The 27,272-nt window shown below is 49.9% G+C and overlaps 1 protein-coding gene across 1 annotated transcript; it reads left to right on the forward strand.

Moving 5' to 3' along the window:
* The first annotated feature begins 18,921 nt into the window (after positions 1-18,921).
* ELFN1 (extracellular leucine rich repeat and fibronectin type III domain containing 1) lies at positions 18,922-25,956 on the forward strand. The gene has a single exon (XM_010392405.4). It carries the CDS (start codon positions 22,807-22,809, stop codon positions 25,189-25,191), a length of 2,385 nt encoding a protein of 794 aa, XP_010390707.2. The 5' UTR covers positions 18,922-22,806; the 3' UTR covers positions 25,192-25,956.
* Positions 25,957-27,272: the final 1,316 nt, after the last annotated feature.

Here is a 27,272-nt window from a genome sequence, read left to right on the forward strand (position 1 = left end):
GGCAGGTCCCACGGTGGCTGTGTAAGTGGCGGAAGGGCAGTTTGTATTCCCGCTGCCAGCAGCCCCCTCGGGCTCAGCAAATCCCGCAGCAGTAAGTCCCTGCTGTGGCACACGCTGCTGTAAAGTGCTGCTGTAAGAGGAGGACAAGCCTTGCCCGTGCCCCCCTCAGGGAGCAGGCAGCTCCTGGGCTAGAGCTGGGGGCAGCCACAAGGTGGATGCTCAGCAAGAACTGGGGTGCAAACGCTGCCCAAAATGCTGATGGAAAGGCCAAATCCCCTCTGCCACCTCCTCTTACCCAACACCAGAGCTGGGTTGGCAGCCCAGGCCTCCATCTGAGTGTCAGCAGCATTTGTTCAGGTGAACCATTGCAAACTCATCACCTGCTCATCCCAAGCTTTCCCCTTTTAAAAGGGATGTCTTTCACCTTTTTTCCTCGGAATCTTGTTTTCCATCACATGTTAATTACGTGCTCTCCAAGGATCGTTCTTGCCTGAGCAGTTCAGAGGAGGCCACACAGCACTGACTCAGCATTGCCCAGATGAGAACGCTGTGACAATCGCTGCTGAAAATCAGCCTTGTCGCGCACAGGTGTTATGAAGCAGCCACAGATGTTATACAATTTTTTCAATTAAAACCCCATAAATTAAAAAAAATAATGAGGCAGGCTCTGTGCTCAGCACAGACAAAGGAACAAGCTGTCAGTGGCATTGTGCTGGGCACACTTGCCACTCTGGGCAAAGAATGCTCAGCTGGTCACACAGTGCAGTGGCCAAACACCTGTGGGGACTTCGTGTTACACAAGTGGTGCGAGGAACATTTGATTTCTCCACTGGCAAAGGCTGCCCGGCCCCGCTGCTCTCCCCTCTCCCTGGCTGGAGTTGTGGAGAGGTAGGACCAGTCCTGGAGCTGCAGCCTTTGGTGACCACTCCTAGCATTGAGGGGATATTGCAGGAATTGGGAATTAGCCCTTTAAGTAGGCTGAGAGCCCATTGGTACAACAAAAGTTTTGTCTTCAGGGTTTGAGAGCCATGGTGAATGGAGGTGGCTCTCCCTTTTGTGTTGTGTGTGTGCCCTAAATGCAATTATTTGGCTCCTACCATGTCTGATATTATTATTGTTCTTGCTATCTTTGGTACTTTTATGGCCCCATCACCATAGTAACTGAGCATCTCAAAACCCTGTGAGGAGGGAATAATATTATTCCCCTTGTAGAGTTGAGGGAAGAGAACAGCAAGGCTCAGAGCTGCAGACACAGGAGGACTTGAGTCCATCCATGGCCAGGGACTGGGGTGTCATACTCCTGCTACTTCCAGTTTTAAGCAGTCACACTAACTTTCCCATGTCAGCCACGGGCTACATTTCCATCCCTCTTCTCTTCCTCCTTCCTTGAGTTAGTCCAATACCAGCCTCCCACCTGGAGCTGCTCCCTCCTGCTGCCCCTTTGCCCTGTGCACCAGCAGCTGATGGGCACTGCCCAAGGCAAGGGAAGTGTTGGTTTGCTCTGCTGAAGACTTTTCCTTTGCACAGACTATTTGAATGCATCTCAGGCCAACCCCCTGTTCAAATGCATCTTTAAATATTGAATGAAAAACAGAGTAACGTCAGAGCCAGGCATGTCAGATTTTCTTCATCCCTGACCTATTCCAGACTAATTTCCACCCTGGGGGTTTAGCTGTTTTTCTTGAGAGACAGCGGATAGAGAGTCAGAAAGAGGGATTTGAAACCAAGTCCTCAGCAGCACAAACTGAAGATTCCACGGGTAAGGGTAGGCCAATGTGATGGCCAAAAGATTGACCTGGATTTCTACCTAGCTGCCTCTGGCTGTTCTCCCCTTCCCTGGGCACCTTCTCTGAGTGTGATGACACTGCTCCCTCCCTGGCTTCCTCCGCCAGTGTGATGGCTTGTGGCGCTGCCATCACACTCCTCAACACGTTTTCTCTTTACTGCCTTCCCTGCCTCAGGTTGTTCTGGAATAAAACAATCTTCAATTATTTCTCTCCTTTTTTTTCGCCCCCTTTTGTGCAATATATCATTTTTTAATTAAAAAAATGCCTTGTGGAAGTGAAACGGGCTATTAAATGTTTTGGTCCATAATTAACATCAAACCCTTGACTTAAGATCTTTATGGGTTGAGTGATCTTCATTAGCTGTCACATGGATAACACCACACAACTCTTGGTGGCCCAGGGGCTTTAAATCACCCGTATTCCCTGCAAAGGGGAAGAAACTCCAGAAAATCCTCACCAGGGACTCTGCTCCTCTCCCAGCACTGTAAGCCACCCTGGAGCAAGCGACTGCACCCTGCAGTTCCCCCTGGCCAAGGATATCAAAGCAGAGTCCCACCGCTTTGCCCAGGGGAAGGCAGGATGCGATCCTGGAGGGAAGTTACCTCCCTGCACCAGTCGCTGCCTGGCAAACACAGCAGCAGCGGTGCAGATAACAGCGCGCTCGCTCCCCCGGGATGGCCGCGGTGGTGGCGATCCCCATCGCGGTGACAGGCGGCCCAGGGGGGGCACGAGTTACTGGGGACTTGCAGCACGTTTCTCACTCTCCTTCCCAGCTCCCAGGGGAAGGGTGTCAGCTGGCAGGCTGCCTTGCAGCTTCATGCTCGTGTTGCGGGTTGGAGACCAACGCTGTCACCGAGGAGGGGACAGTGGGGTCCTGTGTGTTGTCCCTGCAGCACAAGCTCAGCAGGCACCACATTTCAGCGTGTGCTGGAGGTGTCTCCAAATCGCTGCCCAGGGCAGGCTGCTTCCCAGCTCCAGCCCAGGTGTGGGGCACACAGCTTCACCAGGCCATCGGTCATCGTTACTGATACACGTCCCGGGCACACGCTCGCTGCCTTCTCCAGAGGACTTGGGGGTTGAGGAGTTTTGAATGCCCTGATGATTCTCAGCATTTGCTGTAATAAATTAATAGCATTTTATAGCCTGGATCACCATCCAGCATTGGCTCTCAGCAGAAGTGACACATCTGTTGGGGCTGCTGGCAAATAGCAGGCATGTTTCTGTCCACTCTCTAAGGGTGGAAATACCATTGGAGTTGAAGAAATGGTCTTTGATCCTGCTGGATTTTATGGATGACCAGCTCTTGTTTGAGATGATGAATGCAGCTGCCACCTTGCCAATTTATGGTATTATTCTTTCTGGGCATCTCCACTGGCACATTCGTTATGGCTATTGGACACCAGGTGACAGCTTCCATATTCTTGGCTTTCTGAATGAAGCTGGAGTTAGGAGATACTGGTGTTCTCATTAGGTCTCTGCTGTGTGCTGAGCTATTAGCCTGCTCTTGCTAAGCAGCTCTGGACTGTCTTTCAGGCTTTGCTTGTACATGGAATGAGCTGTCAGCTCAAAAACTCTTGGCCATATTTCATAGCCTGGCTGTCACTCAGGCACCTCATCACAGTGACGACATCAGAAGCAGGCACTCTCCAAGGTATGAGAAGATGGTCAACTCAACTTTCAGCACTTTTATGTTTTTCTTGAGCCTAAAATGAATTTTTCCTTGAAGGACCTGCGACAAGATCCAAATGCGGTCCCTGGTGCTACATTGGCATGGCAGCTTGGCCGTCCTCCATAATCCATCTTCTTCCAGCTCCAGCTCTTGAGTGAGGAGGAGAACCTGAGAAAAAGGCCAGGCTGTGGAGGAGACACTCATCTCCCAAAAAAGACCTGCTTGGGACAGCACTGCCCCATGAACATGAACAAGCAAGGGGTGCTGCCATCGTGTCCAGAAGTCAGACTGTGCCACAGGCACAACCAAGGATTCACAACGTGGGAAAAGGAAGGCAGAAGCAGGCTTGGCTCCATGGGCTGTGTTAAAATGATTCCAAGTGCCAGCCTGCTCCCGTTATAGTGTGGAAAAGAACTGGCACCATGTTCCCCATGGCAGGGCTTGCCTGTACCAGAGCATCCTGGGGGAAACTGGAGAGATATTTTAATAATCTAAGTATTAGTTGCATCCCCAGTCCCCTCCTTGAGACTGATGCTGGGCAGTGAGGCTGAAAATTAATTGCTTACAGGGTTGTAATTTTTTTCATTATTTCTTCCTTTTTCTTCTTTTTATTTGATTCTCATCTCAACTGTATTAAACTTTAAATCAACAGAATATGGGATATACAGCAGGGATTCTGCCAGCTCTCTTCTGTTCTCCTCCACTTCAGTCCCAGCCCTGTGGGTCAGCAACAACATTTGCTGCATACAGCCAAGAGCCTGTGGAGAAAACAAAGCTGGGAAGAGTCCATTTTCTGCTGCTTTGTTTCCAATCCTGCCCAGGAATGGAATAAACTCAAACAGGCACTGTTTCAATCAAGTTAGCTTCTGCTGAGTCAGCTCCATTTAAAACTTGGCCTTTCCAAAAACCCGCAACTCTCAGAAACCCCGGCCAAGATTCTATGGGTAAATATAAAATGAATTAGAAGGCAGGTTTTTAAAAGAAAGGATTGCTCTTGGAACCCAGGGATAATAATAATTCCTCAGGAGGGCACAGAATCTCTTAATCTGAAGCCCAAAGTACACGCTCAGCAGCACAGTGGAGGTGCTACTGAGTGGAAGTGGATGGAGCTGCTCTTGCACACTTTGGTGGATCCCCTATCCTGGCCACGGGCACAGCAGCTGCTGCCTGGTGTGGGCACAGCTGGGTTGGAAGGGGCCCTGTTTTTGTTTTCTTTTTGCCTCTCTTGTAGCAACAATCCTCTGAGCTGGCTGAAAAACATCTCCAGGCAAGTCTGCACTCAGAACTGGTGATTCAACCCCACCCGATTGCCTGGAGGGGAGAGATTGGTTTCATTGTTGTTTTCAGCAAGGACATTATCAAACAGGTTTCATTTGGATGGTGTCATTTCATCTTGACTGTGTGGTGTGGCTGGGATGCTCCGTTTCGTTTGTGTTACAATCGAGTGACTGAAAGAGATGAGAGGAAAAGGAAAATCAATTTTGAAGCATTTATTTACTGCAAGAAAAATAACCCAAAACATTGACTTGTGCCCCCAAGATCAAGTTCTGCTATCTTGAATCTTCTCACAAGCCAAAATGTCTGGGATTTGTCCAGCCAGCTGAAGCGACTGCTGCAGGATGATCTCACTTTGGACAATCCAGGAGCTCCAGACACCGTGTTGAAGGCACCACAGAGGCATGGAGAGGGTGCAGCCCTGCCCCAGGATGTTTGCTAATGTGTCCCCAAGCAGCATTTGTGTTCGTAGTGACAGAGCCCCTCCACCTCCCAGGTAACCACTGCCTTGCTCCATGAGCCTTTTTTGTCCCTAAGTCTAACCTGATTTCTCTTGCTGTAATTTAAGCTGATTATTTCTTGTCCTGTCCACCATGGACATAAAGAACAGATTATTCTCTTCCCCTTAGCAGCAGCCTTTTAAGCACTTGAAAACTGTTATCACATCTCTTCTTCCATCATCTCTTTTAGGCTAAATAACCCAGTTCTTTCAATCTTTCTTTGTAGGTCACGTCTCATAGACCTCTGATCATCCTGTTTTCTCTGTGCTGCCTACAGCAGCGCCACCTCCTTTCTGATATGAGCTGCCAATACCAGAATCTACTCCAGTGTAGACCTCACCAGCCCTGAACAGATAAGAAAGATGATTTTATGAGACTCCTAGGCCACGCTGCAGCTCATATATCCCAGGGCTCTGTCTCCCTCTTGATGCGACACGGATACTTCATGTTCAGCTTCTGACCCGCTATAATTCGTAGACCTTTTTCTGGGGAACTATTGCTTGTGGGCTTGGTGTTTCCCATGAGGTTTTGAGGTGAATAGCAAAAGGCAGGAATGAAGCATCTTAAACTGAACGTTGTGTTCTCTTGTGTTTGTCAGTCTCTTCCAGGTCCTGGTGTGTTCATGCATTCAAAGCACACTTTTGGTCACACTTTTGACTAGGCTGTGTGATACCTGGGTTAGATGTTATTCTGTCCATGCTGAAGGAGCTTTATGGATGATCCTTTCAGTTGCTGACTCCCATTGCTTCATAGTTTCTAGTGTTTTATCTCTTTTGTGCATGTCCTTTTACTGCCTAAGACATGCTTGTGTTTAGCACTGGTTAATCAGCATTTTATGCAAAAAATATGAGATTTTCAATTTTCTGCAGCCAACAGAGCATTGAAAAGCCTATCTCCATCCCTCAGGAGCTGTTTTTAGAGGGAGCTGAGCCTTTTTCCATGCCTTGACTTTTTCCCTTAGAAACTGGAGGTTTCTGTTCAGGATTCCGTAGTGGAAAGCTGAGGGCTGGTCCCTGGGGCTCAAACCTAAAGGGACTCAGTGCAAGGACTCCAGACGATCCCAGGGGAAGCACTTGCACCACCCAGCCATGGAGTCAGTCTCCAATGAATATTTAAATCATTTATGCAATGTGGAAAAGCCCGTGCCCCAGAGATGGGGCAGCACTGATGTCGCTGCTCAGTGAGGCAAGGAGCAAAGGAGAGGAAGAAACCCCCCGTGCTGCAGGTGAGCCTCTGAGCCTGGGCCAGAGCCAGCCTGTCAGCAGACCTGCCTGATGGCCTGTCCTCCTCCCCGGGGGCTGTCCCAGCACCAGCTTTGTGCTCCTGCAGGCAGCAGCGCTGGAAATCCCAGTCATGCGCAAGGTCTCGAGGGGCGGGAGATGCAGGTCACTGCTGGGACAGGCGCTCCGGGCAGGGGAGCGCGTGCCAAGGTACTTGGGTTGTGATAGTAATTAATGTGGACATTGCTGGTAATGGCAGAGCTGGTGCCTCAAGTAAGTGCACAGAGGCAGGAAATGAACCCCATCCATTTTTAAGGTGTCAGCTGTTTCACGGGGCAGCTGCAGAGACAGGAAAAGACCGGACCTTGTTTGTTAGGCAGGTCCTGCCCACAGCTGGCAGCTGGATGCAAACACACTCCTCCCGTGCCGTGGGGTGGATCTGCCTCGCTGCCTGCAGGGAGAGGGCCCTGGGAAGCTGGAAATGGTCCTAGTTCAGTGAGTGTGTTGGCAAGACTGTGGGTGACAGTGGGATATTCAAGCATTCAACCAAAGGGTGTGATTGCAGGGTGATGGTTTAGATGAGGGTCTCTGTGTTGCTGTCTGCAGCCATTCAGTCCGTGCTTCCAATGGGTCCCAATTCAGCAAAGCACGTTTCACTGCAGGTGAGGGCATTTCCACACCAAACCCTTCTCTTGCAGTGGAAGAATCCCTTTTTGTCTAGGACCTGAGTGGTATTTCTAACATTTGGGAAACCACCCTGTTCCCACTGAAAACCAGGTGTCTCTTGTCCCCAGTTCCGCAGAATCAGGACAGAGATTGTTGCAGAGTGGGTGTTTTTATGGACTGGCTTGTCTCTCCCTTCTCAGTTCTAATTAAGTTGTATATTTTGGAAGTAAAAATGTCCTTTTTGATTATATCGGTCAGGAAAGCTCTCCAGCATCTCCATGTAAAGAGCAGGGAAGAGGCAAGTGATCAAAGGCAAGCTGTAATGAGCTATCAGAGGCAAGCCCAAGGTCAGTGGGGGCAAAAGGGCCATTGCCATGCTGGCTTGTGATGCTCAGCTGGTTCCCGGCTCCTGCACACTCCTGTCTCCATCATTGTAGCTGAGGATTTGGGTCTGCACTCCCTAAACACACTCTGGTGGGGAGAGATAATCCCTGCCACGTGGGCAGCATGCTTTAAATACACACCGTGGAGAGGAGGGATGCTCACCTCACTTCAGGGAGGGGACAGACACATGCCCAGACCAACGCCCTCCTCCCCACAGGGGTAAGAGCATTGGGTTGCTCTGGAAGAGCTGGAAGTGCTGCAGGAGTCATCTGTTTGGAGAGGCACTGTCTTGGCAGCAGGCAGAGATCTGGGGCACTGATGAGAGGAAATCTAGGGCATCAAAGAGCAGAGATCGGGATAATCAAGGAGAAGAGATCTAGGGCATGGAGGAGCAGAGATGTAGGTAATCAAGGAGCAGAGATCTAGGGCATCAAAGAACAGAGATGTGGATAATCAAGGAGCAGTGATCTAGGGCATGGAGGAGAAGAGGCCTAGGTAACCAAGGAGTAACGATCTAAGGCTTCAAGTGGGGTTGCTGTAGGACATCAAGGAGATGGGATCTGAGGCACTGAGGAGGATTGTGCAGGAAGGTGGAGACAGGAGTAATGTCCAGCCCTGACCAGCATTTCATAGTCCAGGGTGGAGGGGAACTAACTTCTACAAGAAACACTGTGCAGCACAGTAAGCTCCCACGGTTGTTCAGGACAGCTGAGCCTCGACTGGCAGCCCCAGGCTCCTCCAGGGAGGAACCATGGAGTTGCTTCAGCCAGCAGGAGGGAACCTGCCTCCCCATCAGCAGGCAGCAGCAAACACCATCTGTCTGAAAAATAGAGCCACGTTAACAGTTATTGATCTATAACTTTTAACCAATTTCTTTTTTACAATATTGGATTGCGTGCTAATATTAGCTTTTTATGGTTGACACTAGGCAAACTCCACTCCATCAGCGAAAAACAGCTCCTGTGGGCCAATCTGCACCTCCCATTGAGCTGAATGATAGAGGACTGGAACAATATTTTTTGACAGATCAGTTCCTGTTCAGGGTAGCAGTGGCCATTATGCAAATCGAGCTATAAGAAGTTTAAAAGTCTGGAACCATTATATTTCTTTATTTCATTAACATCAATGCAAGCAGGCAAGTTAATACAACAGAGTGATCCCATTCTGGGGTTTGCACAAAATGGTCCCCCTGTCGTTTAACAGGACTGGTGATTTCCCCTACAGGTGCTCCCAGCAGCTGTACTGGGGCACTGAGGCATTTTTTGCATCATGCCGCTGGGAGAAGGGTGGGTGACAAATGTCTTTGAGCAGATTAGTGCACAGGAATCCTCTGCCTGAGCTGGCAGATGGCTGGGAGGGCCCTGCTCCTGGCAGCAGGCAGACATCCAGGAGGATGGGGGACAAGTAGGGGGTCCATTACAAGGGCCTGATTTCCCACTGGTCCTTGGGGATCTGCTCCCCCACCTCAGAGGACCTGCACAAAATCTCTTACATGGTTCCCCCACCCTTAATTCTCTGCACGGGCCAGGAGAAGCTGCTTGGGCAGAACTGCCCTGGAGTCACAAAGTGCACAGAGGCATAAGCATGTAGGATTCAGGTTTGCAGGGCAAGGCAGCACGAGAGCACGGTGTCAAGCCCATTTCCTCCAGCTCTGGTGCTGGACACATTTTCCCAGCACAACAGCAATCTGAGGAGCTAAGCACTGATATAATGCACGCATGATGCTGTAAAGAGCAGAGATTTGTGCTCCAGCACATGCCCTGACACCCAGGTGGTGGCCACCCTCCTCCTCCTCCATCACATCAGCATCATATCAGCAACACCACAAACACAGGCCTTCACAGCCACCTCTGTCCTCCCATGTACCCCTCACCCACCAAGGCCCAGGGCATTCACTAAAACAGCTTTGCAGAAGGACACACATCCCACTCTGTGGCTCCCTTCAGCTGAGGGTATCGGCGCCTCTTTACAAATAGAAAATTAATACACAGTGCTATCACACCAGCAAGGAAATAATTGGGTCCTGGGGCTCAGCCTTTGCATCAGTGTCTTAAGGAAGGGAGTGAATGATAGCTGGTCACCCAAAAAAGCCAGCAACCCTGTGAGAAGCTGATTCTTTCCCACACCCTCTTCCCATCCGCTCCACCACAAGAGACACAGCCATGTGCACACTCACACTCACCTATTTGCATCAATCTGGAAAATAAAGATCACGGCGTGCCACACTAATGGATCCCAGCACTACAATAGCTCCATTATAACTGGCAATGTCTTGGAGAATTACTGCTAAAGACTCTACCTTTTAGTGTTGAAACTTTTAATTGATTTTAAAATACACAATCAATCACAGTTAATCAAGGAATCATGAAGAAGCTATAGTACACAAATACACAAAGACAGCATATAAACTACAATTAATGACCACTTAAACAATGGTGGGAATGAAAATAGGATTATTTATTACTGTTTATGGACAGTAATGGATAAAGTAATGGAACAGTAGCACAGTGGTGTGTTAGAAGCCAAAGGTGGTGATATTTAACATCAAGTGGCCATAAGTGACTTTTCAGTGAATGGGTCAATGGCACAATTTAGAGCAATTTTTTCCAAGGAAGGAGATGCTTTGCCCCCTCCTCTAAACACTACCACGGCCCTGCAGCTGCTGGTGGAGGTGATCCATCCTGAAGGAAGGATGTAGAAAGTAATTCCTGGATTCTCACCACAAACCCTGCCTCTGTCCTAGGGCCAGTCAAACCTGTCAGGTACAGCTTTGCTCCATGGCAGGGGGACCTGTAGCCCCCCAACAAAACCACCTCTGGCCTGCCTTTAGCCAAATGCCCATCTGTAACCTGCCAGGGAGCTGTCCAGTGCAGCTCTGGCCTCAGCATTAGGGGGAGTAGTTAAAAACCCAGCCGGCTGCCCTGTTCCATCCTTGGAGAGCCAGTTCTTTGTGTCTCAGGGTGACAAGCAGCCTGATGGGCCAGGGAAGGGCAAGCAAAGCAAGGGCTGGGGTTATTTAAGCCTGAGCCAAGGACAGCGAGCTTGGGCAGGGCAAAGGAGGTAAATTCCATGGAGGCATCTTGAGCCCCCCTGAGGTCTGTCCTTGTCCACAGCTCAAGGTGGTCTGTCCAGGATTTAGTACAAAAGACTATTTTGTCTAAGCTGGCTTTATTCACACCCACGTAGCAAGAGCCTTGCTAGCCCAGAGCCAGGCACTGCCGAGGCACACACTGACACAATCCCACCTGGGCTGCCTGCAGACCCAGTCTGCGTTTTGCTGTGCTGGATCAAGACCTTCCTGTGCCTCCAAGCAGTGCCTGCTGTCCCCAGGGGCAGTCAGAGGCACAGGGCAGTGGCATGCAGACAGGGAGCAGTGGCAGAGCCCCATAATACAACCCTCACCTTCCCGCTGTGCAGTTTGCAGCTTTGCAGCCAGAGCTATTTAGTTCTCTAAATTAATAAGCAGCACCCAGATCCCCATTCCTCCCTGCCACGTGGTGCAAGGGATAGACAGTGATGAGACAACTGCTGGTAAGGAGAAGGGGAGAGTCCAGAGTAAAGTTTGTCCTGTTGCACCATTCCCTTGAAGGCCAGTGCCACCTAACTCCAAAGACACCACCAGCACAATCCACGTGCTGGTGTCCCTGTAGAAAGGTGGGGACTGTGTGAGTCCTTCTTTCCATCCTGGGGAAGGAGCACGTTTGAGGGATATGCTTGTGGGGATATGCTTGTGCTCAGACCTTTCTGTAGTGAGGTGGAGGCCTCATGCTTGACTGAGGGCTGCTTTTAGCACTGGACTTAAACTGCTATTAGTCACCTCAAATCTCTGAAAAGGAGCTGACACCAGGTCAGCCCCCATAACTGCATCTTCCCTGGGGCTGTGGTGGGGGCTGAGGATGCTGCAGCCCCTCTCTTCCAGCCCTGCTTGCCAGCAGCCTCCCTTCCCACAGTGCTTGTGCTCACTCGCATGGATCAATGTCTTCCTCTCCTCCACCGTCTCTTTTATTGCCTTGCAAGTTGGCCCCAGGATGTTTTATCACACCACAGTACATAATACAAATGAAAAACAAAGGGGAAAAGTTTGAATCATTTTTTTAATATATTCATCCCTGTGCTGGGGAACAATGATCCATCTGATTAAATCCGCATGCTAGAGTTTATTAAACCAGGTTGGCCTCTCGCCTTCTCTCTCCTTTAGGCAGGGACAGGCTCATTAAAATGAACATGCTCTGCTCTCTCCCCAGTGCAATCCTGCTTCACACGGTCCCTGTGCTGCTGCTATCTCAGAGACATCGCCAGGAGCTGATGAATAGGGCTCTGCAGCTCAGTTTTCCCTGGCAGCAGCACAGCAGCCGAGCCATGGCGTGGCTTTTTGGCAAAGGGCAGGAGATGCCTTCAGCCTCAGGCTGCTGGGAACACACACCCAAGAAAAGGCCCTTGAAAATTGGAGGGAGGTGTGAGGCCAGGGACTGACCACCTCACTCTAGCCCTGCTCCAGCACCTGATAGGTCATTTAGCTCCTCCTGGGCTCTGTTTCCCATCTCTGAAATGGGTTTCATGGGCACTGCTTCCCCTTTAGGATAATTAATGGCTATAAAGCACTTTGGATCCTGCCCTAAGAATAAATCCATCAACAATGACAAGATGACAAGTGGGCATCTAAGACACTCTCTCCCTGGGACCATGTCCCTGTGTAGGCTCCTAAGTCTGGCAGCAGCTGCTGTCCCTGCAGCTCCAGCTCTCCTTGGGCTCCCTCAGGAGGGTCCCCAGCCCACCCAGTCACCCTCACCAGGAGGCATTTCCAGCAGGCTGGTATTTGCTGCAGCTCCTCTTCTTCCTCGGGAGCCCTTCTGAGGCAACCTGAGTCTGTTCCACCCTGGCAATAACAGTGGCTTAGGCCCTGTAATCCCTCCTTTACTTGACTTTGGGTTATTTTGAGCAGGAGATTAAAGGAGATTATCTGCATCACCTGAGATGCTGCACTTTCCATCTCTATCCCCTTTCCTCCATCCCCAGGGGCTCACCCAGGCCCAGGCAAATAAACCCCTCCCTCCTTCCCATATCCTCTGCCACACTCTTGTCTCAGGACAGCTCGGGACAGTCCACAGGGTGCTGCCATGTGGTGGTCCATTATCAGCCTTGCTTCCTAGATCCAGCTTCTCACCTGGCTAGCCATGTGTCCTGCCTCCTGAGCCAAGTCTGGAGATGGTCCACAGGAGGGGAAGATAAAGGAGGGCACCCCAGCACACTGTAGCACTAATTGGGATTAGTTCTGTAGGCTTCTCGGGGAGGAGGTGGTAGCAGGGAGGATAAAGAAAGCTCTCCTTTGGGCACTAGGAGCTTGGCAGAGTGTGCTGGGTTCAACAGCAGGCACTTGTGGCCACAGCCAGAGGATGGTGGATTGTCTGTTTGGGACATCCCACACTATATTAAAAGAAAAAAAATCCAAATAACAGGAAAAGCACTGAATAATGTCTGTTTCTTGTCCAAAGAGGAATCCCAATCACCTGGCAGCATCCAGCCATGGGCAGGGAGCTCCTTTCCATGTTCTGGAGACCATGTGCTGCTCTCTAGCTCACTTCAGCTTGGATTTAGCAAAGCACTTGGTGCTGGTTTGGATCCCTCCCGAACCCTTGCTGAAATCAGCAGCTTTATTAAATTAAGGTCTAAAGAGGCAGAGCTACAAGCAGTGACCAGAAATGTTAATTTACCTTCCTTTATGACTGAGAGATGCTCAAACATCCCCGTGGTGGGGGGAGCAGGTACTAAGACACAATTGTTCCCTTGGGAAGCAAACTCCCACACGTGATGTCTCACCAGCATGTGTGACCTGTGCACACATTCACGGCAAGCTCACACCTTCACGGGCTGTTTTTCCTCATTTCAGACTCCACCAGCCTAGAATCCATCTGCCACTCTGGAAATTAATAGCAATCATTAAACAAAAAGAGCTGGCAAAAAGAAGCCTGAGGTGAAAAGCAGCTATTTCTGCCAGAAAAAAAATTAAAACTATTTAGACATACAGAAAGTCATTTATTACTGTGAAGTCCTCCCTCCACCTGGGGTTTAAATCTCATTACAGTTTGTCCAAAACAGATGTTACCCTTTTAGCAGTAGATTATTAACAATAAACTCCAATCCTCCAAAGAGGGTAGGTGTTTTGGGTTCACTTGCTTTTTCGGCTTGGGTAACCTCCGCAGGAAACGTTTATGAAAAGGACGGGCAATCCAAACACTGGCACAGCTCCCTGCTTCAGTTGTCTTGGGCTCCAAAGTTTCTTTCCACTTTCCAAATATTCTGGACAAGCAGGGAAACACAGAGACTCAGAGATGGACCACAGACCTTGCTGAGGAGCAGACAGGATGCTGAGGAAGGGCTTTGTGTGCTGCAAGCCCACGCTAACCTTCCAGCAGCTCCTACCGCGGCTTTTCCACCATCGGTTTGGCACTGACCATGCACCCAGACAAAAACAGGTTCTCTTGGAGTCCAGCATGTGCACAACCCATTTTTTTTCCAAGTTTCTCTGCATCTGGCCACACACTTTTGGGTAGAAGGCTGTTTGGTTGAGCTTTAGGCTTGCTGGCACCAGAAAGGAGACCCAGTGGTCCCTCATACCTGTAGCTGAGTATCCTCTGTGGGCAAAGATGGGCTTTGCTTGTTCCTACCAGTGCATGGGCATACTCCAGTGGGAAATCAGCTAGCCTTGAGAGAAACACTCTCTGGCACCATATTTAACCAGCCAAGCCCACAGTGGAGTATCTTTGTTCTGTTTAGATTTAGCATAATAAAAGATACCTGCTCAGGAATCTAGGAGCCTTTTAATCATGCTGTAAACATAATCAAATGAGACATTAATATCAGCTCCAAACACATATGGCCATCTGGCTGCCCAGCCATCTCCCTGACCACCTCAGGTAGCAGGAAGCACATTCCCAGTGTTCTCCAGAGACGCTGCTAAATAGATGTTCTCACAATGCCTCTCAGCATGCCTGGAAAGGCAGTGAGAACCAGCTATTTTGGGACTGTTGATGGTGAAGCCAGTACCAGCATCTCAGGGCTGCCTCAGAATACACTTTTTGCTATCAGTACAATTTTTCCTGCACCCCAAGGGAAGCATCAGGAGCTCTCCTGGGCCATGTATGTCTGTGAGTACTTACTGTTGGAAGAGAATCTCCCTCAGCACAGCACAGCACATCTCAGGCCTTCAGGCTTTACAGCTTATACCCAATTCCTCCATGGAGCCCTGAGGGCCCCAAGGGGAGCCCCAAGAATGCAGTGTACTCACCTCTCTGCAGGTGCAGGGTATTCTTGGGATGAATCTGTTGCACATCCATTCATGTTGTGTCAAGGGTATGATGGAATAACTGCAGGGGCTGCACTGGTGGGAAGAAAAAACTGTAATTCATGGCTGAAATTAAGCCATTAAAGAGCAGCTGAAGTGAATAAACACACACAACGATCTTGTGGACTCTAGAAGGTACAGTCACTGCTGTCTCACATCCCTGTGCCTCCTCATGTGCTAATCTGCACCAACCCTTTATCCTCTCCCCTCCATCCCAGACCCAGCTGGAGCACAGACCTGCAACATCCAGGCCACCACCACCAGGCTGAGACCAGTGACCCAACCCCCAAATATCCAAATAAATGGGTATTTGTTTGTAGCCTGGGTATCTGACCCACGAGGAGTGTCCTACTAAAAAGAAATTGTGGGTGCGAATTTCCACTGCTGAAACAACAGACCCACAGCCTGGGAAAGTGTTTTTTCTTTAGAAACACAGCATCTGTTTGGGTTAAGAGGGTTGGAAATGTTGATGAGGACCTGAGCTGACCTAGGGAAGGGTCTCCTCCAAGAGTGGGCAAACCTGAGCTGCTCCAGCAGAGCCACCTGCAGGAGCAGGGCCAGGATGGGTGAGCTGTACATGGAAGGTGGTCATGCTTGGTTTCCTCTGCAATGCTGTTATCCTGAATAAACATTAGATTGGTTTTGGAGGGCTGCCCAGATGATCATTAACCTTCTCATGGCCCATGACAAGAAGCCAGCCTGCAGCACTGAGCTAAAATTAGGCTTGTAGGGCACTGGGGCTTGCCAGATATAGCAATATCTGGGCAGAAACCCCCTTCAGAAAGTGGACAGCCAGAGGGTCCAGCCTTAAGCTGGGCTCCTCAGCTCCAGAGGACAAGAACTACATCATTAAAATCACAAGGTAACTTTGATTGGAAGAGACACCTGAAAGTCTCCAACCAGAAAAGCAGGACCAGCTTCCAAGGTGAGCAAGTCAGTGAGAGGTTAGCAGAGGTATTTGCTTACAGCACAGACATAAGAATTCCTGTGTGCAGGACACGTGCTGATGGAAAGGTGAATTCTGTTCTGCCTACCCAGAGATCACAGATCATTGCCTTGAAGTCCTTCACGAGCTGTGTATTTTCTTGTCCATCTCTCAACACTCAGCATTACAGCCCACCTAGAAACTGTGATGTTGCAGTGGCCAAAGACCCCTTCACAGGGGAAGGGTAGGGCAGAGGGGCAAGTGTTCTTCTGCAAATACAACCATTAAAAAGTCAGAGCAAACAAGACACTTGCACCTCCAAAAATAATTTCTAGCAAACTCACCATTTCACAGATCCATCGCCAGAATTTCCCCTGTGTAAAAGTGCGTTTTCCCATATGGGAGGCAGAGGGTTATGCAGGCCTCCTGCAAAAATAAATTAATGAATGAAAGCAGCAAAACCCTTTCCCAAACAGCAGCAAAGATCTGAGTGAGGATGACAGTGCAGCAGAGACAAGGCTCAGCTCAGATTGTCAGTGCTGAGGAACACCAGCAGCTCCACTTCCCAGCATGGGGCTGGCTCCCTCCATTGCATCGGTGCTGGAAAAACATCCTTTGAACTTCAGCACTATTTGCAGGGGAAAACGGGAAGCTTGCTTCCACACCAGACCTCTGCTCTTCCCCAGCCTACCATCAGCTTAACCATCCCATAATGAAGCTGTGATTTAGACTGATTATTTCTAAGGAAAAATCCCATCAAGCAAGTATTAGAGAGGCTTTCTCCCATGGAAACACACCTTTCTTGTTGCTAGGGTCGTACCTGATCAGAGCTCTTACTTCTCTACATCCCCTAAAACCTTTTTCCTCTTCACCTTCCTCTAACTCTGCCCCTCTCATCACACTCCTCAGCTCCTTGAGGGCTCAACTGCACTGTCAGGGGCTGGAGCTGATGTTCCATTGCCACTCGTGCCGATGTTTTGGAAGGCTGGTTTCATGCACAGGTACCCCAGCTGGGCTTAAGAGGCTACTCACCAAGAAGATCATTTATGCATTTACTTAAACTCAGCAGAGGCTTCTGCTCAGTGGGCCACAGCAGCATGAGATGGGGTTGTCATCTCAACAGACCCTGGAAACTAAGCAGCATGAGATGGATGTAAATGACTTCAGACTGCAGCTGAGTAACAGCAGAATAGTCTTATTTTCTGAAATCCCAAGAGTTTGTCTTGAAAATGCTGTCATTTTAAACCGGAATTTATCCTGCCATAGAAAAAAGGGTTCTTAAAAGTGTTTATGCAAACAGGTCTGTTCTTGCTATTCCCAGGTTGCAGCTCTGGCCTCATCCTGGCTCTTGGAGGCACGGTGGCTTTGAACTAGGGCTCTCCTCAGACACTGCAGCACCCAAGTTTACTGATAAATTAAATGGGATTGACTACCAACTTCCAGTAAAGATCATAACTTTTTCAATCAAGGTTAAAATAGGAATAAGCCAAGGAGAGATTGGCCCCAGCACCATACAGAGCCCATGAGTGTTGACACACTGGTAATATTACTGTCCTGTGTAGAGACCAAGCGTGTCATTTCTCTTTGTTTCTCCCAGTGTCTCCCAGAAAAGTTCTCTCTTCGCCATCCCTCCCACCTGGACACTTGTCATGCAGTCTGTGACCTCCCAGAGTCTCAGTAAAAGCTATCCTGGATGCAATGCTGGGCACTTCTCTCTCAGCCTCCCCTTCACCTCTCTGATTCATTCCTTCTTAATCTCTCCTCAAACCTCAGTGGAAAATATATCTCTTCTCCCTTGCCTGTTTTTCTTAAATAATAAATAATAGCAGGAGAGAGAGTAGAATTGGCTGGAGAACTCTGTCATCTAACGCTGTGAGGCATTTGGGAATAAGGTTGGGATGCACAAAATGCTGCCTAAACCCTGTCAATGAAGGATATTAGGACCAGGATGTCTGGATATAAAATGAACTTGAATTTTACAGGCCTGAGCATCTTTATTATTCAGGGAGGTTGCGGTTCTGACCAACATCACCCAGCAGGAGTCATGGAGCAAAGACCAGGAATATGAACGAGGAGAAAACCTGCCTGGAAGCCTCCTTTCCCTGCCTGACATGTACAGGATGGACATTAGCTATTTAGGGGTGATTTCATCATTCTTAAAGGTTTTATCTGCCATGTTGGAGCTGCCTCCCCAGATTATTTTACACATAATGAAAAACCAAGGTTCACTTTAAAATCTGGTTCCTGTTAGCCAAATTTTCCCTCCCTACCTGTTTGCGTGGCCAAATACTCATGTTTGTAGTGTACCACTCCCATTTTCTTCTGGCTCTCTTTGTAGTGGGGATCATTTTTTGATAAAACAGCCCAAGTGGCTGTGAAAGGGGATCTAGGAGAAGCTGGAGATGGAGCAGCTAGGCAGAAGGAAGTTATGGAGATGCAGAAATGCCAAGGAGAGGAACACTGCTGTGTCTATACACATGCACACACACGGTAATCTTGCATTCCCTCAGTAAATGTAATCCAGAGTTTGAAATAACTCATTCAGTAGAATAACAAAATTAGGAACTGAGTGCCAGCTCCCTTCCCAGCCCCCATGGCTGCTTTGTTTGCTTCCTTGCAGCTGCTGCTCTGCTTTAATTTTCCAAGATGCCATTAGCTGGGAAATGGAAGCAAAAACTTCCCAGCCAGCTTGCACTGGTTTTTGAAGCTCCAGCTTTGCCTTTTCCTTTCCATCTCCCTTGCTATGGGTTTTCAGCCAGGATGAGGATGCTGCTGATCATCCAGTGCAGGCTGCAGCCTCGTGGGCATCCCAGCCATTACTCTTTGCTGCTGGGCTGTTGACAGGGACTAGGGCTGGAGAAGCAGAGATGGGTAGGAGGGGAGCATATCACAGTCAGGGCTGAGGATTAGCAGGGAGAAGCATGGATCTGGGCTCCAGCAGAGATACTGGATATCAGAGGCAATGTGCAGGGGGAACAAGGAGTGAGGGAGTTGTCATTGGCCCTTTGCTGGCCTCTGTTAGCCACAAAAACCCAGCATCCTCTCAGCTGGTCAAACCATTCTGCCTCCTGAGAGCAGAAGGAAAGGGAATTACAGCAGTGTCTGCAGGGCCCAGGTAACTGTGCAGGAATGGTATTTCCTGGGTGGCTGCCATGGCCTTGTCATGGATGTGGCCTGTTGTCACTGTCACCGTGGTGCCACACTTCAAGATATCTCTGACTGAGATTAAATCCATCATTCCAAAGCATTGCTGTTGTTATTCCACACTGTCTTCATTCCTACCTTTTGCTTCTTTCTCCAACAGCAAAAGAGACCCCCAAATCGCCACTTTGCTGGTTGTTTTTCATGTGAGAGTTTTGGTGGTTTCTTCCTGGGTTTTCTCAGCTCTATGGGGGTTCAGAGGACTGGGAAAAGCAATGTGCAGTTGTGTTACCAGGAGAATAAACTCAGAGCAACTGGGCAGAGATAAAGCAGGCAGGCAGGAGAGTTAAACCACTAGGTCCTTGTGGGATGCTCGGCACTGGTGTTGCTCAGGCACACACCCACACCCAGCACGGGCTGGGATGGGGATCTCAGAAGCCAGCAGGATGAACAACTGTGCCTTTTGTGCAAAGCAACAAGACCCACTTCTCCACTCACCAGTCATGTCCCGGAAATCTAATAAAAAGGGAGATTAGCCCCTCTTTCCTCTCTCACATCTCCTTAATGCTGTCATTTTATTCACACTTTGTAAAGCAAATAAACCAGCAAATTGCTTGCTTTAATGAGCTGAAATTAAACTCGGGCTGCTGATAAAATGCCATTTCTCCTATCTGTTGTTGGGAAGGACTTGGCTGATAGGCAATGTATGGGAAAGAAGAGAAAACATACAGTGGGAGCCTTACTGAACATGTTTGAGTCATTTGCTGCTGCTCTTCTTCATCCCCAACTCCTCTGATTAGATGGTGGAGGCACGTGGGTGCTATAGGGGAAGGCTGTGGGGGATCAGCCTGGCAAGATCTGTGGGGAGTCTGTCTCTGCTCTTTGCTCACAGATGGTCCTACTCCACTAATGCCCTGTGACACAGGCTGCTGCCCACAGCCTCCCCAGGGAGGAGTGACAAGAACCTTCCTCTGCGAGGAAAAGGCTGGTTTTGCTCTGCAGAGCCTTCCCAAACACAGATTTGCCCAGAGATGGTGGTTGGGTCACAATGGGAGATAGAGGAGACAGAATAAGCACTTGCTGAAGAGAATGTGCCAAGGTGCATCCCTCCCTGCTGCCTGTCCTCAGTTTGGCAGGGCTTCCCTTGCCTGCAAGACATCCCTGGAATCCACAAGTCCATGGAGGAGGACAGGGAAGTGCTGGAGCCAAGTGCCACCCCGAAGGGACAACTGGGGCAAGCATCTGCTTATGGCTCTGCAGGCCAGGAATACCCTCGTGCCCACCCTTATGGGCAATATTCATCCCCACAGGATGCAGGAAGAGCTGGACACCAGGCTGCTCCCTGCAGCAGAGGAGAGTGGGCACACCTAGAGAGAAAGCGTCCACCTGCAAAACAATGTATGTGCTGGGATTTTCACCCCAACAAGAGGAGCTCAGGGCACTTTGCTTCAGTCTCCCACCACCCCACGAAGTGCTATCGTTATCTCAGTACCAGAGAGGAGGCTGGAGTGCAGAGAGGTTAATTGAGTGTCTAACACCAGAGGGAAGCAGCAGCAGACGTGTTTCAGTCTGGCACTGCAGCCCGTGTCTTGCTGTGGGGGTGGCAAGGGGGGGGCACTCGGCTGCAATCTCCCAGGGAGCACAGTCCCTCTTCCCTTCCTCGCTGGCTCCTCAGCTGTGTTAAAATGGGTGACCTGAGCATCCCAGGGCAGTGACAGCACTTGGAGGACAAGGTGGCCAGAAAGTCTCATGTGCAGAGAGCTGATGTGAGAGAAAGTCTTGTTATTCATGTAATGGGAGCCCAGCTGTCATCAGGGAACAGACTCATTGTTCACAATCCAACCAAATAAACTGTTTCACTGCTTATTATTACTGGCCTGTTTACCAAGGTATACACTGAATGGTGAACAGGGATCTCTGTGGTCAGGTACGGTCTCCTTCCCTGCCTGGTATTGTGGCTGGAAAAGGGCCTGGTTTCTTTGGGACAAGGGTCAGAGTATGGCATCTGCCTCTAAACAATCAGCCCCACACAATTTTCAGGTACATAGCACCAAGAACAGTCCAGCCTGGGCACTGCAAAATGGTTTGGAAAACTGTTTCTGGGTTTATACTATTTCCCAGATTTAATGAAAGACAATTTAGATGTAAGATGTGGCCCTGTCTCCTTCACAACTTCCCAAGAGACCTCCAGTTCTTACCAGCTTTGTTTTCAAGGAGTACTGGTGGTGTCTTTCCCTGCCCTTGGACAAGGGAGATGACCAAAGCTCCTGTTCCCAACAAAAGTTCCAAGAAGGACTTTTCTACTCTTTGATGATTTCTCCCATTTGTGGGCAACTCCATCTCTGCCACAACATCACACTGCAACCATCTTACCAGCCCAGAGTTCTGTTTGGCAGTAGAGATACCCACAGATGATATTTTCAATATCTTTTGGAAAAGCGTAACCCAGGAGATGCTGGTGCTAATGCAGTTCCCACCTCTCCACTTTTCTCTTCCTGTTTCCCTAAGAAATTAGAAAAGGAAGTAAGAGCTGTCCATTCATATTTATGCTTAGTCAAAAATTTAGGGGGAAAAAAATGGAAAATGTGATCCAGGAATGACTTTTTCTGTGGGAAGTGAGGCTGCTGGCAGCCCCACAGGTTTGTGCCTAGTGAAGACTTTTCCTAGTCTTCAAACAGCTGTTTCTGGCTGGGGAGGGAAGGTTTTGTCCCATCCTCTGCAAATGTTCTTGTTATGCCACTGAATGTTGGCTGGTCTTCCACAGCTCTGCATCATTTCACCTGGGAGGGAGAGGCCTTGGAGAAAGGCAACAAGCCCGAACCAGGGACAAGGACACTGGGTGGTTCACAATCACACTGGTGGGTTTGCAAAAGAGTGCCCTGAAACTACTGCTCAGGTTCCCAGAAACAGGACAAGCGTTTGATGCTGGGCTGTATCCCAGATGCCACATGGCAGTGCAGGCAGAGATACGGTGTCCTCGACCAGCACCCCTTCTGTGGGCACTGCTGCTGCGCACACCAGCACACGAGACAGTCAGGATTCCCCTCAGCAAAACGCTGCAGCATCAAATCTACATCAGAGCAAGTTGTCTAGACTTCATCTGCTCTCAGCGGAGAGGAACAGACACTTCTGGGGCATCACTCCTCTCCTCCTAAGGTAGACCGCTAAATAGGTCAGACAGACAGTGCACTGGATGTGTGTCGGTCTCTCAACTGCCAAAAAAGTGATGCTGGACAAGGGCTCAGAGGGTGACCTCAATGGTCAGTGACCACCTCCGCTTGTGCTGCCAAATAGTGCTGGTGGCAGCCAAATAAACCAAAGGCTCCTTGAAAGGTGGTTGCCACAGCAAGAAGGCAAGTGCCTGACTAAGAGGGGAGTTGGATGGATGTCCAACACCTCTGACTGCTGACTGTCTTTCCTTTGTGCTTAGTTTGTGCTTGTGTTTTGTTTTGAGCAGGTGAGCCGAGGGACTGAGCAGGGACAGGCAAACGCACGGAGGCACAGGGAGATGGGGACCAGCGCCACGATGGGCAGCAAAAAGAAAACGAGGAGAAGTACTATAAAAAATGAGAGGAAGGCTTGTCTCTAAGCCTGAGCAACTCCTCTGCACAGGCGCTTAGCTTCATGACTCCCTCCTCAAGATGCCAGAGACCTGGTGATGTGGGACCAGCCTCAGCCACCAAGGCCTTGGTAGCAGCCCCTGGCTGCTGGCTGCTGAGTACCGTGGGCACCGAGGTCCGCTTTCTCCACAGACGCTTCCCTCCCGTCTCCGAGCCATGAGGAGAAGGGAGAGGCAAGCAAAGCTGCCGAAGGAGCACTAGCCTACACCTTCCCAGCCCCTGTCCTGTTCCCCGCTTCCAGCAGACCAGGAACCCCTTCTCCGTGCTGCCCTTCCAGATGGCAGGTCGCCGGTGGGCTGCGACGTCAGCCCTCTGCATCTGCGTGGCGGCCATGTCTCTCCTGCACGGGGTGCGAGCAGACTGCTGGCTCATCGAGGGGGACAAGGGCTTCGTCTGGTTGGCCATCTGCAGCCAAAACCAGCCCCCCTACGAGTCCATCCCCCAGCAGATCAACAGCACCATCGTGGACTTGCGGCTGAACGACAACAAGATCAAGAGCGTGCAGTACGCCTCGCTCAGCCGCTTCGGCAACCTGACATACCTCAACCTGACGAAGAACGAGATCTCCTACATCGAGGACGGTGCCTTTTCAGGACAGTTCAACCTCCAGGTGCTGCAGCTGGGTTACAACCGACTGAGGAACCTCACCGAGGGCATCCTCCGGGGCCTGGGGAAGCTGGAGTACCTCTATCTCCAGGCCAACCTCATTGAGACCGTCACCCCCAATGCCTTCTGGGAGTGCCCCAACATAGTGAACATTGACCTGTCCATGAACAGGATCCAGAGACTGGACAGCAACACTTTCCGGGGCCTAAGCAAGCTCTCTGTCTGTGAACTCTACAGTAACCCCTTCTACTGCTCCTGCGAGCTCCTCGGCTTCCTGCAGTGGCTGGAGGCTTTCACCAACATGACACGCACCTATGACCGGATGCAGTGCGACTCCCCACCCGATTACGTGGGCTACTACTTGTTAGGCCAAGGCCGGACTGGCTACCGCAATGCTCTGAGCATGCTCTCTTCCCTTTGCACTGGTGGCTCCTACACTGTGATCCCTCGTTTTATCCCTCCCAGGTACCAGGTGACCACGGTGCCCTCCGAAAGCCCCTGCTCCGAGGAGGAGTGCTCCTCTGGTGACGGCACGACGCCGCAGTTCTCCCTGTTCACGCCCATCGGTGAGACAGAGGTGCGCCCCAACATCCAGGTGAAGCACCTCAACCACAACTCGGCTGTCCTCACCGTGCAGATCCCCTACCCCTTCAGCAAGATGTACATCCTCTCCCAGTTCGAAAACGGCTTCTCCTCCATGATCACCAAGCTCAGGAAGAAGGAGGAGAACATCACCGTGAGCAACCTAGTAGCACAAAGAGATTACACCTACTGTGTAGTCTCTGTTCACCAGTACTCCAAGTACAACCACACCTGTGTCACCATCACCCCCACCAGACCCAACCGCAAGGAGCCGGTGCCCACCCCTTCCACTGCCACCCATTATATCATGACAATCCTGGGCTGTCTCTTCGGCATGGTGATTGTCCTGGGCGTGGTGTATTACTGCCTCCGGAAGAGGCGCCAGCAGGAGGAGAAGCACAAAAAGGCTGCCGGCAGCATGAAGAAGACCATCATCGAGCTGAAGTATGGGCCAGAAATGGAGACCACCAGCATCACTCAGCTGTCCCAGGGACAGATACTGGGTGGGGAGACAGTGACCCGCATCCCCTACCTACCCTCTGCTGGGGAGGTCGAGCAGTACAAGCTGATTGACAGCAGCGAGACCCCCAAGGCCACCAAGGGCAACTACATGGAGGTGAGGACGGGTGAGCAGCCTGAGAGGCGAGACTGTGAGCTGTCCCTGCCGCCAGACACCCAGGGCTCTGTGGCTGAGATCTCCACCATTGCTAAGGAGGTGGACAAGGTGAACCAGATCATCAACAACTGCATCGATGCCTTGAAGTCCGAGTCCACCTCCTTCCAAGGGGTGAAATCGGGGGCAGTCTCCACAGTGGAACCTCAGCTGGTGCTCTTATCAGAGCAGATCCCCAGCAAGCATGGATTCCTTTCCCCCATCTACAAGGAAAGCTACAACCACCCTCTCCAGCGACACCACAGCATGGAGGCGGCCCCCAAACGCTCCAGCACCTCTTCCAGTGGCTCGATACGAAGCCCCAGGTCCTACCGCTCCGAGGGATCGGGCCACAAATCCGAAGCCAAATACATTGAGAAGACATCCCCCACCACTGACACCATCCTCACTGTGACACCGGCCGCGGCCATCCTGCGGGCAGAGGCGGAGAAGATCCGCCAGTACAGCGAACACCGGCACTCGTACCCCAGCTCGCACCCAGGGGAGCAGCACGACAGCATGGGTGGGCGGAAGCCCTCCATCCTGGAGCCTCTGACCCGTCCTCGTCCCAGAGACCTGGCCTACTCTCAGCTCTCGCCTCAGTATCACAACCTGAGCTACACCTCCAGCCCAGAGTACACCTGCAAACCATCGCACAGCATCTGGGAGCGCTTCAAACTCAACCGCAAGCGGCACAAAGACGAGGAGGAGTACATGGCAGCCGGCCATGCCCTACGCAAAAAGGTCCAGTTTGCCAAAGACGAGGATCTTCACGACATCTTAGACTACTGGAAGGGCGTCTCTGCCCAGCAAAAGTCCTGAGTCCTCACACAACTTGTGACTTAACACACTAACTGGACCAAAAGAAATCCGCAGCAGCTATTTTTATTCAGACTGTCTTTGAAACAAAATAAAGTTAAAAAAAAAAAAAAAAGAGAATCAATAAAAAAAAAATAAAACAGAGAACAAATAATGAAAAATCTATAAATATTCTATATAATATATAAAGTGAGATATTAAAATGTCCTCACGCTGGTGAGACATGCACCAAATTTGAACACAAACTTTGCAAAACAAACAAACTGTGGAGTGGAAAAAAAAGTTTTGTTTCATTTTGATTTTTTAAAAAAATAAGAAAAAAGAAAAAATTGAATATAAAATGAAAATTAAAGAGCGGGCAGAGAGCTGAGGTCTGGCGTTTCCCAATATTGCATTGCATGAGTCCCTATTCCGTGATTTTGTGGATTCTTTGTGAACAGTTTGTGTTCTTCCTTCCTTCCTTCCCTTCCAAAATCAACAGCGACAAAAACAGCAACAAAAACCAAAAAGAGACCAGAAGGAGCTCCATCTTTTGGGCTGTTTTTGCAAACGGAGTCTTCCAGTTTAGACTTTTACCCAGTTGAAGGCCCGTTCACATTTTCACTCACTAAAAGGTTTTACCACACATTGCATTGTAAACCGAAGTCGTTAATTGTACAGAGAAAATTTCTATATTTGCAATGTTTGCTGTATAATGAGAAAGAGAGAGGAGAAAAAAAAAAATACTACATCTACTAAAAAAAAAAAATATATATATATCTATATTCACCTGTTTGTACCAGGTTTTAATCATGGATTTTAGAGAAAGAGATGGAGTTTTGTTTGAAGGACTTTTTTGTTGGTTGGTTGGCTGATGGGGTATCTTTTGGAGGGGGGAGTGTTTGGATTTCTAAGTACTTGGTTTTGATTTCTTCCACCAATTGTCTGTGTCCAAGTTCTCATCACTTCCAAGTGCATTGAAGAAAAAAGGCACGTACCCAGGAAAATAGAATCCCTCACCTTATTCCAGGTGGGAGACCATCACCACCAGGAACTGGGAAAAGGATGAGAAGTGAAGGGCTCTGGGCTGAGCAGGTGCCACCACGCAATGGAATTCCTCCTGCAAATTAAAAGGTATTGGTCTCTGCCCCTAAACAGATGTGTCTGGGCAGTGGTGGCCCTTGGGAGCAGCCACTAAAGGGTGGATTATCCCCCCCACTCTCAAGCTGGGGAGCCAGTGTTGAGTTAGAGCACGAAGCCTCTTGCTGCTCTGTGGAGGAGAGAATGGAGTGGTGATTTTTTGAGGTGAAAGACACTCAGCATTTACAGCTTACCCATACTGCGACATCCTGGGGATCCCTGACCAGCCCTTGGCACTCTGAGACTGGGAGGGAAGGGGATGGCTCTGTGTCCATGGGTCCACCCAAGCAGCCACATGCCCTTCAACCATTGCTGTCCAACACTGGTCCAAGACTCCACAGGTCTTTCCCCCATCCCTAAAGCACTCACAGGTGATGCCTTACTCATGAGGTGAGAGGGGAGATGTTGAGGCCTGGCACTTCCAGGCCACACTGGTGGCCAAAGGACACAATTTTGTCCTGATTAGCTCCAGCTGAGTCACAAGCCCCTACGTCTCACCCATCCCATGACTAACAAAAAGCGAGGGCTTCAGGGGGGTCTGAGAGCTGCCCTGCTCCCAGGTGAGTGTGTGGGAGGCCAGGGAGCCAGCACAGTCAGGTGCTAAGCTCTCCAAATGCAGCTCTATGAGGCCCTGCTGCTTGCCAGAACTTTTTCCCTTGCATCCTGCTCACAAGTCACTTTGGATGGACATCCTGAGTCCTGACGGATGAGCACTAGGGCCCAGGAGCAAACCATATCCCATCCTGTTATTTCAATATTTCAAAGCGATTTTGACAGGTATTCGTGCAAAAGGTTATGTTTGTTCAGAAAGGAGCCGAGCTAGGAAGACACAGAGCAGGCTGGGAAGTGCACGAGTTCATTCCCCGTGGTTATTTGTGTAGACAACAAACCATTATCAGGATTTCATAATAAAAGGCAGGTAATTTCTCCAGGAATACGTTCACTCTGCCAGAGCAAAGGCACAT

This window comes from Corvus cornix, chromosome 14 (genome assembly GCF_000738735.6).
Source record: "Corvus cornix cornix isolate S_Up_H32 chromosome 14, ASM73873v5, whole genome shotgun sequence".
NCBI classification, from domain to species: Eukaryota; Metazoa; Chordata; class Aves; order Passeriformes; family Corvidae; genus Corvus; species Corvus cornix.